The 18,139-nt window shown below is 37.9% G+C and overlaps 1 protein-coding gene across 3 annotated transcripts in view; it reads left to right on the top strand.

Moving 5' to 3' along the window:
- Positions 1 to 18,139, top strand: part of LOC134344471 (rho GTPase-activating protein 12-like) — a 228,866-nt gene that overhangs the window by 118,176 nt on the left and 92,551 nt on the right. For 2 of the 3 annotated variants that reach the window (XM_063044341.1, XM_063044338.1), the window contains 5 exons: positions 4,960 to 5,088; positions 9,705 to 9,788; positions 14,170 to 14,253; positions 14,444 to 14,505; positions 17,289 to 17,370. In XM_063044341.1, coding sequence (XP_062900411.1) covers positions 4,960 to 5,088; positions 9,705 to 9,788; positions 14,170 to 14,253; positions 14,444 to 14,505; positions 17,289 to 17,370 — 441 coding nt within the window. The remainder of the gene's footprint in view (positions 1 to 4,959; positions 5,089 to 9,704; positions 9,789 to 14,169; positions 14,254 to 14,443; positions 14,506 to 17,288; positions 17,371 to 18,139) is intronic. The other variant, XM_063044339.1, reaches the window with a different exon arrangement.

Genomic DNA, 18,139 nt, shown 5'->3' with positions numbered 1-18,139 from the left:
AAATTTCAACATGAAGCTTCACTCCATTCTCCTCTAATGCCCTCTGTTTCAATATTTCTCTGATCCATTGATTTTTCCTTTCCAGAATTTTAATTAATAGTATTTGAACTGGTATTCTTTCCATAACAGGAACCTCTGAATTTCATAGTGACCTTTTGTGCAAAAGATGTGCTCTGCATTGAAGCTGATGGACATATTGCAGTGATTATATTGGCATGTGTCGTACAGTTGATGTCACAATTTCAAATGTAGTCTGAGTATTTTTGCTTTATTCATTCTTGGGAACTCGACATTGGTAGCTAACTGCCCTTGAAGCTAGTACTGAGCTATTGTAGTCCTTCTAGTGAAGGTGCTCTCACAATGCTGTTGGGTAGGAAAGTCCAGGATATACAGTAGACAAAATGATTTTTGGGAAATGTATGATAATGCATTTTGGTGAAAGAAACAATAGTGCAGAGGTACCGAGGGTTTTGGGAGTCCTTTTGCAAGACTCCCAGAAAGTTAATTTGCAGGTTGAATCTGTGGTAATGAAGGCAAATGCAATGTTGGCATTTATTTCAAGGGGAGTAGAACATAAAAGCAAGGAGATGATGCTGAGGCTTTATAAGACACTAGTCAGGCCATACTTGGTGTATTGTCAGCAATTTTGTGCCCCATATCTCAGAAAGGTTGTCATTGGAGAGAGTCCAGAGGAGTTTCATGAGGATGATTCCAGGAATGAAGGGGTTAACATATGAGGAGCAACTTCAGGTCTGTACGTTTTGGCAACTTTAGGTCTGTACTCACTGGAATTTAGAAGAATATGAGGGTGGGGGGGGGTGGTATCTCATTGAAACCTACTGAATATTGAAAGGGTTGGGAAGGGTGGATGTGGAGAGGATGTTTCGTATGGTGGGAGTATCCAGAACTGGAGGACACAGCCTCAAAATTGAGGGCAACCTTTTAGAACAGAGTTAAGGAGGAGTTTTTTTTAGCCAGAGAGTAATGTATCTGTGGAATGCTCTGCCACAGACTGCAGTGGAGGCCAAGTCTGTGGGTATACTTAAAGCGGAAGTTGATAGTTTCCTGATTGGTCTGGGCATCAAAGGATATGGCGAGAAGGCAGGTGTTTGGGGTTGAGTAGGGTTTGGAGTCAGCCATGATGGAATGGCGGAGCAGACTGAATGGGCCGAAAGGCCTTAATTCTGCTCCTATGTCTTATGGTCTTATGATGGATCAACAGTATCTTTCCAATTTCAAATGATGTGTCACCTGGAGTTGAACCTGGTTGCCTTTATCCATCATACTAGAGGTTGCAATATTGAGAGATGTTGCTGCAGAATCCAGAGCATGTAAGAAGTCCATTTTGTTATTGACATGTACTGTACCCTCTGTGTGCTGGTGGAGTACAGATGAATGTTCAGGCTGATGCATAAGTTGCCAAACGAATGGTCTATCTTTTGTTCTGGATAGAATAGAGCTTTAACTAACTCTTCTAAAGCCCACTCACAATTTTTGCATTGTGCTATCAGTGGAAACAGCTATCACTTGCAGGTTTGCTACAGCTGTTGTGAGTGGTTTAAACTAATATGGCAGAGTGATGGAAATGAGTATGATAAGAGGTGAGGTTGAGCCAGCTGGTTTACAAGTGGATGGTGGATGTAATATAAATGTGAGGAAGGGCAAGCTAACAATTGGGTACAAATGCAGACAGAACAAAGAGTTAGGTTGTACCATAGAGGCAAAATTCAGAAGTGTGAAGAATACAGACTGAAGGTGCTATATTTAAATGCGTGTAGCATTCGGAATAAGGTGGACGACCTTGTGGTGCAGTTAGAGATTGGTTGGTATGATGTGGGCATCACTGAGTTGTAGCTGCAAGAAGGCCATAGTTGGGAGCGAAAGGAGAAGCAGGAAGGCATAGCTGGTGGTGTGTCTCTGTTGGTAAGATATGCAACTACATCTTTAGAAAGAGGTGACAGGGTCAGAGAATATTGAAGCTTTGTGAGTGGGGTTAAGAAACTGCAAGGGTTAAAAAAAATTATGGGAAATATATATATATGTATTTCCAAATAGTAGCCAAGATGTGGGGTTGCAAAGGGAACTGGAAAAGCATGAAATAAGGGTAATGGCACAATTGTAATGGGGGACTTCAATATGCAAGGAGATTGGAAAAACCAGGTTGGTGTCAGATCGCAAGAGAGGGAATTTGTTGAGTGCCTTCGAGATGGCTTTTTAGAGCAGCTTGTGGTTGAGCCTACTTGGGGAAAGGCTATCTTAGATTGGGTGTTGTGTAATAACCCAGATCTTATTAGGGAGCTTAATGTAAAGGAACCCTTAGGAGGCAATGATCATAATATGATTGAATTCATACTGCAATTTGAGAGGAAGAAGCATGTCACATGTATCAGTATTGCAATGGAATAAAGGGAAATACAGAGGCATGAGAGTGGAGCTTGCCCAGGTGGATTAGCGGCAGAGCAGAGATGGCTGAAGTTTCTGGGAATAATTCACAAGGCACAGGATAGAAATGTTCAGCAGAAGAAGTAGCTCTCAAATGGCAGGGTTAGGCAACCATGGCTGACAAGTGAAGATAAAGGCCAAGGAAGGGCATATAATGTAGCAAATGTGATTGGGAAGTTGTGTGATTGGGAATCTTATATATTCAACAGGCACTTAAAAAGCTATAAGAAAAGAAAAGATTAAATATGAGGGCAAATTAGCCAATAATATAAAGCAGGGTCCTAAAAGTTTTTTCAGTTATATAAAGCGTAAAAGGGGGAGGGGTGAGAGTTGATACTGATATGGAAAATGATGCTGGTGGGGTAGTAAATGGGGACAAAGATATGGCAGATGAATTAATGAGTACTTTGCTTCAGTCTTCTCTGTGGAAGTCAGTAGCAGTCTGCTAGAGGTCCGTGAGTGTCAGGAAGCAGGAGTGAGTGCCATTGCTATTACAAAGGAAAAAGTGCTCGGCCTTAAGGTAGATAAGTACCTGGACTAGATGGACTACATTCCAGAGTCCTGAGAAAGGTTGCTGAAGAGATGATGGATACATTGGTCATGATCTTTCAAGAATTGCTTGACTGTGGCATAGTCCCGAAGAACTGGAAAATTGCAAATGTCACACCACTCTTTAAGAAAGGAGGAAGGCAAAAGAAAGGTAGTTGTAGGCCAGTTCGCCTAACTTCAGTGGTTTGCGCAGTTTTGTGCCCCATATCTTAGAAAGGATGTGTTGTCATTGGAGAGGGTCCAGAGGTGGTTCACGGGGATGATTTCGGGAATGAAGCGGTTAACAAATACGGAACATTTGGCAGCTTTAGGCCTGTACACACTGGAATTTAGAAGAATTGGTGGGGGGAGGGGGGAGGAATCTGATTGAAACCAATCAAATATTGAAAGGACTAGATAGGGTGGATATGGAGAGGATGTTTCCTATGGTGGGCGTATCCAGAATTAGAGGACACAGCCTCAAAACTGAGGGCGACCTTTTGGAATTGAGGTAGGAGGAAATATTTTTTAGTCAGAGAGTAGTGAAGCTGTAGAATGCTCTACCACAGACTCCAGTGGAAGCCAAGTCTGTTGGTATATTTAAGGCGGAAGTTGATAGTTTTCTGATTGGTCAGGACATCAAAGGATATAGCAGGAAGGCAGGTTATGGGTTGAGTAGGATTTGGGTTCAGCCATGATAGAATGGTGGATCAGACTTGATGGGCTGAATGGCTTAATTCTGCTCCCATGTCTTATGGTCTTATGGTCCATGGTTTCATTTATACTTGTGGAAATAAGTTCCCTTCCTTCTGATTTTTATTTCGAGACATAATTTTAGCACTTTGTTTCATATGTTATGGCTCATTCCTGTTCACCATTTCCGGTACGATGCGTCTGGTCTCGTGTGCAGTCGCAGTAGTGTTGGGCAGGCACAAGATGTTTGCTATAGGTAATAGAAAATAGATCAGAAGTGAAATGCAATGATTTATTTTCAAATATTAACACTTCACTTTTTTAAGTTTGAATCTCCTTGAAACAAAGCTGATTGATTTTTCTTAAATGACTCAGTCAAAAACATATAATGTACTGTGTTCAGTGTTATTTTTCTAATGAGCTGCATGGATATTTTAAATTTCAAGGTAAAATGTATTAATCAGAGTGCATGCATGTCAGCACATATATATTTCAAGGGATGTAATAACGTAATGCTCTCCAATTGTTAAGTACATTTACATCTTCAGTGCTTATTTCCCTACACTTAAAAGTGCTACAATTACAAGGGAATAGGAAATAGGAGTAGACTATAAAATGTGTGTGATTCATGTGACCCACATTCTGCAGATGTCATTGTATCAGCTATCCATCCATTTTAAAAAAATAATTGTTTGCTGCTGTTGTCATTTGATGTTCTCTCTCCATGTCCAGTGGGAAATAAAGATTAGAATCAAACTTTGCATGTGAGCTCTAGATAAGGCCAACACTGCAACTTAAAAGTTAAGCTGTTGTTTGATTACTATGAATTAATAAGATTACATTGATAGAAATTAGATCAGAAATAGATGGAAACATTGACTGATAATGGTTAGCAAGAGAAAATCTGCAGTTGCTGGAAATCCAAACAACACACAGAATGCTGGAGGAACTCAGCAGGCCATGCAGCACTTATGGAAGAGAGTACAGTCGCCTGCTGGGCATTTCCAGCAATTTGTGTGTGTTGACTGATACTCCATTTTTGAGGTTGACTTTCCCCTTTCTCGTAGCTGATTTCAAGGCACTAAGAATATAGTGACAGCAGGGAAGACTAAGCAACAAATATTCCATATCTGCACCTTTAATATTATCATTGTTTCTATGTAGTGTAGGCCTGCATTTAAGGCTACTTTGGAGTTGATCTTTTCTCTACCTGTCATCTTCAAGCTGTTGATTGATTTAGCTAGCTTTGGTGTATTGGCAATAATAATTAACAATGTTTTTATTTTGAATTAACAGTACAACTTCTCAGCAAAACAGCAAGAAGTTATTAGCAAAAGCAGAAGCTTGGATAGAAAGCCAGAACCTTTAGTATTGACAAATTGGCGACACAGCACATATGGTGTTAGTCACTTGGACCTTGAAAAGGTAGGAAGTTGCAATTTAAATCATAATCTGTTAAATACAGATGTCATCAACATATGTGGTGGATAATTCAGAGAACTGACTCTTTCATAATGAGTTTTGTGTTTGGGAAGCTTTACTGTCTCTTTAGTGGATATCAGGAAATTTTGTAAATGGAATTTTCTCCTTCAATCTGAAATGTTGCAGATCTGAAATGGAAGCAGGACTTAAAGATAGTAAATATGAAACATTATTTTTGTTTTTTTCTTCAAAGATGTTGCTTGACCTGTGTTTGCAGCCTTTTCTGTCTTAATACTTGTCTTACTCTTTGTAACATAAATTTGATTCTTGAAGTATATAGAATTGAGATTTGGAGGTAAGAGATCTGTTAAATGGAGTGCTAGTAAACAATGAAAATGACATCAATGGTTGCAGTGTACAGTATATGATGGTAATTCACTGAACCATGTATTATCTGGTGTTTCATTTTTGCAAGACCTAATGATAAAGACTAACTTAAAATTTCACAGCTGAGGGAATAAAATAAAATTTAATGAAATATTGGTGTCATCTCCAAGGTTCATGAAAGCATTAAAACTCCATTTGTTCTTATGAAATACAGCATAGGCAGTGGTTTCCAGCCCTTGGTCCTGTGTCCATGCCTTCTTGAAAAAAATGTGCAATTAGTCGCATTATCCTGTCCGTATTATTAGTTTGTTATGTGCTGAGATACAGTGAAAAGCTTTATTTTCCATGTCATCTATGCAGAAAATGTAATGACATCAGTGCATTAAAGGTAGTTCAAAGGAGACAATAAAGGAATGTGGAATAAAGTGCTAGAGAAAATGAAGTGTGTGGAGACAAGGTGTAAATGTAGAGGATATTTTTGAGAACTTAGTGCATATAAGGCAGAACTTTTAAAGCTAAGAATCATTTTCTCAAGTTGTGCTCTGATTTCCAGTTGTTGGGTCTATCCTTTTCAAGGTAGACCATTCACACACTTAATTTCATCATTTGCAGTTCCCATTGACTCATCGGTGCAGTTGATGTGTAGCTGCATTTTGTGATTTAGGGCATCACACATTGGTCACACCAACAGAATTGAAGCTTAGTGGAATGATTGCAGCATCAGCTTGTCCCTTAGTTTTAATGGGCACTTGATGGTTGCTGCAAACAAAGAAGCATAGAACAATATAACACAGCAACGTCATGGGCTGAAGGTGATTTCTGTGCAGACCATGATGCTGATTTAAACTAATCCCACCTGACTGCATAAGGGCTATATATTTCTATTCCCTGATCAAATTCCTTCCTAAATGTCTCCTAAATGTTGCCAGTGCATCTCCTGGCCAGGTGTTCCAGACACTTTCCATTCTCTGTGCATAAAAATAGTTGCCTCATAAATATTTTATTAAGTTTCCCCCACCTTCACTTTAAAGCTGTGCCTTCTAGTATTTAGCATTTCCATTCTACACCAGTCATGCCTCTCATAATTTTATATACTTGTATCATGTCACCCCTTAGCCTCTGGCAATCCAAGGAAAACTGTTTAATTTTGTCCGACCTCTCCCTATAGTAATGCTCTTTTAATCCAGGCATCATCGTGCTGAACCTCTTTTGCACTCTCTTCAAAGTCTCTATATCCTTCCTGTAAGGTGGAGATGAGAACTGCACACAAAAGTCCCAAGAGGCTGATTAAAGGAAGGTTGGCTTTTTTTGTCCCATGTACATCAAAACATTGAAATGTGTCATTTGCGTCTGCAAGTGTTACTTTGCTTCCGCCACTAACAAGCAGGCTCACAGCTTCCTAACCATAACCCATACATCTTTGGAATGTGGGAGGAAACCCACACGGTCATGGAGAAAATGTACGAACTCCTTACAGTCAGCTGCGGAATCTGATCGCAGGTTGCTGGGACTGTAAAACATTACAGTAACAACAAAGTTTGATAGGGCTATACAAAATTTGCCTACTTTTGTACTGAATATCCTGATGTATGTTGTATGCCTCATTACCATTTTATATATGTGTTGCTTCTTTCAGGGAGCTATTAATTTCTATCCCAAATCCCTCTGTAATCAATACTTCTCAGGGTCTTACCATTTTTCTTTTGCATTTGACCTCCCAAAGTGCAAAACTTCTGATACTATATAAGTTCTTTCCCATTTCCTTTATGTTCAGGATTAGACTTCTGTCTCTCATTTCTTCACCCATATTTCCACCTGATTTGTATCCTGCTGTATCCTTTGACAAACTTCCTCACTGTCCTTACTCCACCAATTTCATGTCAAAATGCAAACTTGCAAATCCTCCCACATACATATCCGTCCAAGCCATTTAACATACAAATGTCCCAACACTGATCTCTATGGAACACTACTATCCACGGACCTTCAGTCAAAATAACAACCCTACACCACCACAGTCTGTCTTCTGTGGCTAAGCTGGTTTTGAGTCCAATGTACTCAGTCACCATGGATCCCTTGTGCTTTTATCTTCTGAATCAGTCTGCTATGAGAGTCCTTGTTAAATGTTTTAGTGAAGACTATTTATGCAGGATCCACTGCTCTATCCTACAATCATCTTCATTTCCTCAAAACAACAATCAAGTTTGTTGGACATTACCTCCCTTGCATAAAACCTTGCTGATTATCCCTGAAAGATCTGGGCTTTTCCTTATGTGAGTAAATCTTATACGTAGGAATTTTCTCCAATCATTTTCCTACCACTGGTGTAAGATTCACTGGCCTATAATTTTCTTGTTTGTTTCTATTGCTGTCCTGTAACAGAGGAACAACATTAGCTTTTCTCCAGTCCTCTGGGATCTTTCCTGTGGCTAAAAAGGATATAATGATGTCTGTCAAGACCCTAGCTGTCTCTTTCCTTGACTGACTCAATTACTGGGAATGAATCCTATTAGGCTCTGTGTTCTTGTCCATCTTAATACTCTTCAAAAGACCCAACAGCTTTTTAATATCAGCATGCCCTAGAATATCAATAGTCCCTTCTTGAGTGCACTATCCTCTAATGTCTTCCTTGTTGGCAATTACCGATGCAAAGCATTCATTTAGAATCTTGCCCACTTCCTCTGGTTTCAGGAATGAATTCCTTTGTCTTTAGTCCCTTTTAGCTCTCCTGATACTGTAAGTTCTTTCCTGCTTTCTTTATTTCAGGGGCTTTGTGGTGGGCCAAAGCACTTGTTTCCATACTGTATGTCATTTATGACTTTGTTTTTAGAGAGGAAAACTAGGATTTCATACTATGCCTACAAAAAAGTGCTGGCAAGGCAACTAAAAGCATTTAAAAGCTTTTGATACCTAAATTATATTATTTGATATTAAAATGCAAAATGGGTACACTTACAATAAGAATCAATAAGGTTGAGAATATATGAGTTTAAAATTTCTGAAGTTTAACATAAAGCAATTTAATTTAAAGCATTTGAGACTGGTAAAAATAGTTTAAAAATAGCAGAGTAAAATGTAAACCAGTAGTGCTGACTTGCTCTCCTTTCCTCTCAGGATAGCTTGGGATTTGATGCAAAGAGCATCTAGCTTTGTCTCCAACATGGTGGTGATTTGCTGCAGGGTTCTTGTGAGGTTAACAGCAGAGCAGGAAGTCAGATATAGTAGCCTCTCTGCCTTCTCTGGTTGATCACGGTTACTTGGAAATCTGAGATGAGCCCATTGCAGAGAGAAAATGGTTCCACTGTAGTCAGTAAGCCTGATTCAGGCTAATAATGCCTGAAGCTGGATTATGGCTTAAAAGAGTCATTATACAGAATGATTAAACAATGGGCTAGAACTTCTATTTATGTAGCACCTTTTTCAGTAGAAACCTTTTTCAAGGCACTTTACAGGAGTATTATTGAATATTAACATCAAACCACAGTTGAACTAAAACGAAGAAGTATGTTTTAATCATCAACCTTAAGGTAAAAAGGGAGCTAAGGACGTGGATGTGTTTAAGGAGGGAATTACAGAGCTTGGGCCTTGATCCAAGGCATGGTTTCTAATGATTGATTAGAACCATGGATGATTGAGTGGCCTGAATTTGAAGTGTTCAAATAATTTGGAAGGCTTTAATACGGTTGGCGGTGATTATACAATGTACAGTGAGAGACCACCGAAGGATTTGAAATGAAGAATGAAAATGTTTAAAAATTAATGCCATGTTTAAACATAAGCCAATTAGTTCTGCAAATGCTGGTCACGGGCTTAAGATGACCTTAAACTTGAACAGAGTACCCAAAAGTTTATTGGAACAGCAAAGTCTGAAGGTACATATCTGGGTTTCAAAAGTTGTTGAGTTGAAGCAAGGGTAGAATACTAATTAAGCAACTTTGCCAAATTATTTTTCTGTAGTTACTACATAATTTCCAGTGATGCTTGGAAAAGTACCCTTCATTGCAGCAAAAGGATTTTAATTAGGGAACTATTTTCAAAAATATTCTTGGGTGTTTTCTGATAAATGACAAGCTAAAAGAAAAATTAATCTTTACCAATAATTAGAACATGAGTCACCAGAAAAAAATATTAAAATGCTGTAAAATAAGTAAGGAGTATGAATTGGAGTACAATATAAGCAAAAAATATAAGGATAAATGAGTAACCAATGAGAAACATTTTGATTTTTCCAGTTCACTTCCAAAAAGCACAAGCGCAATTCCTCTGAACATCTCTGTGCTCCATCATCGCATTTGTTTTCGCAGCACCCTGATCAAGTTAGTATTTTTACTGTTTTAATACAAGTTACCCTAAAATATAAATCAATTTCCCTTTATTCCCTTCATTTTGTAAATTTATATTGACTGTCAATTTGATTATAGCTAATCTTGATAAGATTAATAATTCACAAGTGGTAGCTTTTGCAAATCAGCCTGCAACAGTTCTGATGGCTAATCTGTTTAACCTGGCATTTAAATTATGAAAAGAATGTGTTTTGTTACATTTGACTTGTTTTGCTTCTGCAGTGCATTGCATTGTATCTGTTATTATTGCAAGTCACTTTTCTGCTTTCTTGGTTATTGGTTGTGTGAGTGACAATCTAGGTAGTTGTTTTATCTGTATATGAAATAGGCAGGTCATTATAGAACTGGTACAAAGTTTATGAATTTCTGAAAGAACCAGAAAACTTAGTAATTGTGCATTGTGATTAAGGCTAAATTTGTTTTGTCATTAACCAACACATTGTATTTTAGTATATTTGTATATCTAAATGTATAAAATGTATTTTATCCTGATTGCTGATTGGTCTCATACTTTCATCTGGTTTTGAATTATTACATCATTACCCAACATTTGCATGAGCTATTGAAATGCTTGGTAAGCTAAATTATAGTAAATCAATCTTAACAATGATTAATATAAATATTGTTAATTTCTGCCTTTTGACGTAAAATAATATTCTCAGTGGAAATTAGATTGATTTGCTTGAGTTCTTCACTCTATGCAGATATAATTGTGCACTTTCTCTACATTCACTTGTTACATTGTCAGATAAAGGCCAATTTATACTTCTGCGTCAAATCTACCCGTAGGTACAGCGTAGCCACATACCCTACGCCGTAGCCTGACGCGCCCCTCCCCAAAAATGTAACTACGCGTCGTGGCGACGCAGACCACAACAACTGTGATAGGTCCGCCTGGTAGCATCGCATTTCCTCTTACACTGCAATAGCTTCCCATTGGGCGACTGAAGGGCAGGGAAGGAACTCTGGCTGCAATGCTTTCCATAGAGCTTTGCAGACCTCCGAAATTATGGAGGACCCTGTGCTTGACGCCAGTTTGTACCTAGGTGCTACAGCCTGTTGACTTCCACCTGAAGCTAAAACTCAAATGGTGATTGCTAGTCTCTGAGTATACTGTGCGTACTCTGATGTAAAATAAACAGTCGGAGATGATGAACCAAATTGTCAAATCTACCTGCCGACATCTGAAAATATTTGAAATGCATTTCCTCGTCCATGTCTCTCAGTGGCCGGACAAGAACAGAAAATTCACCCTCCTTCAGTTTCAGTTGCCATTGTTTGAAGTTTGAGTTTCTTCATGTTGAGTTTCAACATGAAGAAACTCAACACAGTGGCATAGTAACCCCACCGCCAACTAGCATTTTGGGGGTGAATTGCAGAGTGACGCAGACACACCAGTGCACAAGTATAAATGCTCACAACGGCGTAGGCCACTTGTGTAGGCTACTGCGTAGGCTACTACACAGAAGTATAAATCAGCCTTAACTTTCCAACAAAAAAAACTTCCATTTTAGCTTTTCTAGTGTAGCCATATTGTAATAATGTGATTTCCATAGAAAATAAATTTAGAAGGCTTCTTGAACTATATATATATTATATTTGTCTGTTTCCTTTTGCTTCACTTCATCCATTGACATCGTCAACTTGTTATTTCTGCTAATACTTTATAAACTCTTAACTCTCTGCCACCACCCATGAATGACTGCCTGTCTACAACTGACGAAGAGGAGCTTTTCTTAAACATACCAGAAAAGTTTAAGGAATATTGCTTAGATCCTAAATATTTTTTACCGTTATATCTGATTCAACTTCTCCTCTTAAATGTTTGCTATCACTGAGCACCCGCTTGATTGCAAGTTTCAAATTCCGCATAATAACTTTCGTAAATGCTACCTATGTGCACTTGTCCATAGCTAGCAAAGTGGCTGTTGTTTATGCTGTTATCTGGAGTTCTTTGCATTGCTGTTATTCTCATTTTCTTTAAAGGAATCCTTTAATGTTACCTTTGTCCATCTCTTTGAATCTATTACACCATTGTTAAGGTGTTATTCAAACATTAAAGACGTGCTGTAATTTAGTCAGAAGTGACCAACATGTTATTTAAGTTGCAAGAAGGCTGGAAAACAATTTAAACTTTGTTTTCTTTCTCTATTTCACTTGTCATGCTTGATTATTACAGCACAGAAATCTACCTGATAGTGTCCTGATGAAGGGTCTCAGCATGAAATGCTGACTGTACTCTTTTCCATAGATGCTGCCTGGCCTTCTGAGTTCCTCCAGCATTGTGTGTGTTGCTTGGATATCCAGCATCTGCAGATTTTCTCTTGACACAGAAATGTACCTCTTGGCTCACTGTGTCTATTCCCACAATCATGTGTCCATCTATATTAGAATTGAAGATTCAAGTACTCGTCGAAATATTTATTTGTTCTGAATGTTGAATCTTTGTCTTCATCACCCTCTTAAGCAGTACATTCCAGATTCCAATCATCCTCTGGGTGAAATGATTCCACCACAGATCCCCTGTAAACTTAATACCTCTTAACCTAAACCATTCCTTCTAGCTTTAGACGCATCTGCTCTGGACAAAAGTTTCCTGCTATCTGTGCCCCTCATAATTTCATATACCTCTATCAGGTACTCTATAATGATGATGAACTTAGAGCATGGATCAGTACATGGAATTAATGATGCTATGGCCATTACTGCAACTTGGCTGTCGCGAGAGCAGGATGGCTGCTTGATGTTCTGGGGTTTAGAGGTTTCAAATGAGATGGGGAGGGAGGTAAAAGAGGGTGGAATGGAATGGCATTGCTTGTCAGGGAAAATACCACAGTTGTAGAAAGGTGTAATGTCATGGAGAGAATTTTTACTGAGTCAGTATGGGTAGAACTCAGAAACAGTAAGGAAATCCCCCTATTGGCTGATATTCTATAGGACTCTAATATCAGAAGGGACACTGAAGAGCAGGTAAGTAGGTGAATTTTGGACAGGTAAAAATAACAGGGTTGTTGTCGTGGTTTATTTAAACTTCCCTAATATTGATTGGCACTTCCTTTTTGAAAAAGGTTTAGATGGAGCTGAATTTGTTAGGTCTGTTCAGGAAGGATTCCTGACGCACTATGTATATGGACCTAATTGAGGAAAGGCCATACTCAATCTCATACTAGGTAATGAACCTGCTTAGGTGACAGATTGCTTGGTGGGTAACCAATTTGGAGATAGTGACCACAACTCTCTGACCTTTAACATAGCCCTGGACAAGGATAGGTACTGTCAATATGGGAAGATATTTAACTGGTGAGGGCTAATCATGAGGGTATTAGGCAGAAACCTGGGATCATAAATTGGGAGTAAATGTTCTCAGGGAAATGCACACTGGACATGTGGAGGCTCTTTAGAGAGTATTTCCATGTGGTTCTGGGTAGGCTTGTCCCATTGGTAAAAGGAAAGATAGTATCTGGGAAAGAGCCAAAATTGACAAGAGAAATGGGACATTTAGTCAAGAGGAAGAAGGAGACATACTCAAGGTTTAGGAAGCAAAAATCAAGCCGGGCTCTTGAGACTTAGGAGGTAGCCAGGAAGGAATCTAAGAAGGGACTAACTAGAAGGGGTCTTCAGAAGGCCATGGAAAGTAGAATTAAGGAAAACTCTTAAGGGATTTTATAAAGATATAGGTTAGCTTTATTTGTCACATGTACATTGAAATATACAGTGAAATACGTCAAAGGCCAACACAGTGTAAAGATTGTGCTGGAGACAGTCCATAAGTGTCGATATGCTTCTGGTGCCAATATACAAGTAACATCCCAATCTCTCCATATAATCCTGGCAGCATTCCAATGATTTTCTTATGTACCTGCTCCATCGTACTCATACCTTACAGTGTGATGATGAGAAATCTAAGCGATGCCCCAACTGTTCTTTAACTTATGTTTATACATTTGTAACATAACACACATACTCTTATATTCATACTCTAACAGAGGCAAGCAAGTATGCCACAGGTTGCCTTCACCAACTTATCTATCTATTCTGCCATCTGCAGGGGTGTTAGACTTGTACACCCCATGCAACTTGGTACTTTCTAAGCCTGTACCTACCATTCTTAATGTATTTCTGCCTTATTAGTTATCCAGCATGTATCATCATGGACTTAACAGGATTAAAACTACGCAAAGCTTCAAGCAACTTAGTGCCTTTTACTATTTAATAGATTGTGATATGCAATGAAGGATTTGGAGTCTTTATGAGGTTCCATTTTCTTTCATCTTCCTGTTTGAAATAACTAAATAATATTAAATGCTGTTTCTGGTTTGAAGTAAATGTTCCAATTTTTTGTTTTCCTTCTCAGGAACTTGCTACTAGTCCGAAGCTAATCCACGACAACAACAATGAACCACCTTCCTCACCAAAGGGTCCACAGCCTTCACCAACTGTTAGTATGCCTCATGTGGAAAAAAAAGTTATTTCTAAAGCAATTATTTCTTTTAAAAGTGTTTTAAATATGAACTGAAAGAAACAATATTGATATTTTTTGTGAATGAGAATGGTTGTGAAGAGTTCTAATTAGAAATTATCTAATCATATTGCTTATTGTGATAAAAATTGTTTCATTAAATTTGTAGGTTTCAGAAAAATATGGATTGCTTTATATGACAAAAATCACAGAGAATGGCAAAAAAGTCAGGTAAGTATTTGAATTATAGTCTGTTAATTTCAGTATTCAATTTCTTTGAATGGTGCTTGCGAAAAGTACAACATTGCATGGCAAAGCTGACCAAATTCTTAATGATAAATTGTACTTTTTAGTAATATTGTTTAGTTGCTCTGAGGAATGTAAAGCCTGTCCAATAGCATACAGTCAAAATTGCTCAGAGGAATAAAGGTGAAGATAGTGAAGGCTCTGGCTTTGGTCTTTGGAACCTATGTGACTGATCCCAATGACCCAAAGATTGCATTAATTAATAACAGGAAATATAAATTTTGCTAACGTTAAATAGATTAGAACAATAGATAATAATACGGGGAATGTTATAACTTTGTGACAAGGAAGAATAAAGTATAATTCTAAGAAAAATTATTAGAGGTCACAAAAAAGGACAAAGCTGGAAGGTTCCATTTTAAATGCATGTAATATTTGAAATAAAACTAAACCAAGAGTACAAATAGAAAGAGGCTTTCCCTTCTCCGTAAGTCAGCTTTATTCTGAGACCAGTAATTCTCTCGTCTTATCACTGATGGTAAAGGTCTGTGGCTCGGTCTACCCTGTGCTGAATTAGGTGGTTGTAGATGTTGAAGCTTGAATCATCATTGAAAAATGCCACATAGGGCAAGAGAGAAATTTAAATGGAATGCATACATTTTTTTAAACTATGCATTCACTTGTGTGCCATACATATTTTTTGGTAGAACTGTGTGATCTCTTTCAGTACAGTAAGCAGAAATGGTATCTAGACCTAGAATTTAGTTGATCAAAAGGACAATATTTTTCCAAAATATAATTAAGAGTAACATGCTTAACCGGGTTTTTTGGTTGAAAAAAAACCTTTATGGCTAATTTCCTGGAGAGGAGGAAATTTTCCACCTTTTGTGACATCAGGCCTTCCAATATGATTGAATTAGCTAATATCTGAAATGGTCTAGTAGCTATTCAGTCCATGGCAATTTGGTATGGAGAGCAAATGCTTATGTAAGAGAATTTTGGGTAATGAGGATGTACTTAGATCCTGGATCAGTACATGGAATTGCAATATTTCATTTCAGAGTCTGTTTCTACGAGAGACAGGACTGGCAGCTCAGTATACCTAGGTTTCATTGTTTTAGCTATGATGGGGGTGTGCAAAAGAAGTGGAGGGGTTGTGCTATTGATAAATTGATGGGATTATTTCAGTGCATCTACGAGGGGTTCTTGAAACAGAATACGGAGATTCGAGAGAAAACATACTGGGCGTAGTTTTGGAAATAAGCTCAAAGACTGGAGCCAGAGCAAGTGGCTGAGATATTTAGTACTTTGTTTTGGTATTTACTAAGGAGGAGGATTTGGAGGATAGTGAAGGCAGGCTGGGGAATGCTAATGTGCTGGTACATCTTGAGATTGAGGAGGTAGTGCTGGGTCTTCTTAAAAAATATATTAAGATGGTCAAGTTCCTTGGGCCTGATGGTACATATCCCAGAATATAGAAGAAAGCAAGTGAAGAGATTGCTGGGGCTTTGACAAAGATTTTTAGTCTCCTCTAGCAACCGTTGAGGTCCCAAAGGACTGAAGAGTAGCAAGTGCCTTGTTTCGTTCAAGAAAGGAGATGCGATCAATCCAGGTAATTATAGGCCAGTGAACCACATGTCAGTGATAGGGAAGCTTTTGGAGAAGATACTGAGGGATGGGATTTATGTGCATTTGCAAAAGTATGGCCTACTTGGGGATAGTCCACATAGTTTTGTGCAGGGTACGTTGTCTTATGAATTTATTGAGACTGCGTTTGGAATATCATGTGCAGTTCTGATTGCCCCATTATAGGAAGGATACGGAGACTACGGAAAGGGTGCAGAAGAGGTTTACAATGATGTTGGTTGGTTGAGAGGATAGAGCTGTGAGGAGAGGCAGGACAAACTTGGGATCTCCCTAGAGTATCAGTAGCTGAGGGGAGACCTGATAGAGGTTTCTAAAAATTGTAAAGGGAATAGATAGGGTAGACAGTCAGAATCTTTTCCCAGCATAGAAATTTCAAGCACCAGAGCTTTTGTGGTTAGAGTGGGGGTGGTGTTTGAAGTTCAAAGGCAACATGAGAGGCAAGCTTTTTTTGCATTGTGTTTGAGTTGCCTGGAAATGGATACCAAGTGTAGTAGTGGAAGCAGGCAGTTTGTAGAGTCTAAGGCTTTAGATAGACATGAGGATATGAAGGGAATGGAAGGGTATGGATTATACACAGGAGGATGTTTAAAATAAATTGGCATTGGCACTGGCACAACATCATAAATGAAGTGGCCTTTCCAGTACTGTACTATTCTGTTATATAGACAGTAACCTCTAGCACCTGTAAATGAATTCTAAAAATAACAGAAATTGAAATTTTGCATTTGTTGCCGGGGTAAATATTGACTACTAGAATTAGTAATTTTGATCTACAGTTCTTAAGCTCCTGTTCATTGTCATCTGACTGTGCAGATATACAATCAAACAAAACAACGCTCCTTCGGACCATGGTGTACTCACAAAACATATATCACATGAAACAATGTTACCGCAAATAAGTTAATAAAATATAATTTAAAGTGAATGTAGAGCGCAGCACAGGTATATAGTAAACAGTACAGTAAACAGGTCACTGTCCTAATGACAATACCTCAGTGGTGGCAAGTGTTCATTAGTCTCACAGCCTAGTGAGAACCTAGTGCATAATACTGTTTTTGATTCAGTGAATAGTTTTTAATTTCACTTTTTTGTTTGAAATGTTTCATTTTTTAATATTGTAGGAAGAATTGGACATCATCTTGGACAGTCTTGCAAGGTTCATCTCTGCTATTTGCTAAAAATCAAGGCAGTGGAACTGGATGGGTAATGCTTTTATAATAAAATATGTAACACAGCATCTGTAGTAATTAGAGAGAATTTTTTGTACAATATTAATACACGATTCAAATATTAAAATCAGGTGCAATGCTAAAATGCGAGACCAGTATTATAAACAGAAAAGATCACCTATCACTTTAGGTCTATGGTTATTAGAAAGTATACTAACTGAATGCAAGTCTCTATCCAATTTAAAATGTATATTTCTTAAATATTTGATGGAAAGTGTAAACAATTGCCAGTGATATACCACATAATAGTTCATGCAAACATTTTTTGTAAACAGTTTAGGCAATTGCAATTTTAATTTGTAAATTTTTAAATTACATAAAAATGTACCAATAGAATTGCAGATTTAATGTATAGTTGATTCTAGAATTGTTTACGTAACTGAAAAGTGCTTCATTGCATTTATTTTTCTTTTGTAAATGTTAGTTGAGTTATACAGATCATGTGATGATTTTAGTTGTATAATATAGTTGAATGTATTGCACTTACTCTTTTATCACAGAAATGCTTAAGTTGGATAATATGTAGTGTACTCAAGTGCTGATGTTCCTTGTTTTTACTTCCATGTTTTAATTTGTGAGGTGCAAGTTGATAATGAGGATTGCAAGTATATATGAAAATGTTGCTAAATGTTAGTGTGCTTTTTTTTAAGGTTTATAGACCTAACTATTATAAGTAGACCACCTATATTTTCAAAAGTGTTTCAGTATTTGCTGAAATAATTATTTATGCTCAGTATTCCTTC

This window comes from Mobula hypostoma, chromosome 3 (assembly GCF_963921235.1).
Source record: "Mobula hypostoma chromosome 3, sMobHyp1.1, whole genome shotgun sequence".
Classification (NCBI taxonomy): domain Eukaryota; kingdom Metazoa; phylum Chordata; class Chondrichthyes; order Myliobatiformes; family Myliobatidae; genus Mobula; species Mobula hypostoma.
The sequence above is the reverse complement of the archived record's forward strand: the minus strand, read 5'-3'. Positions and strand labels throughout refer to the sequence as shown.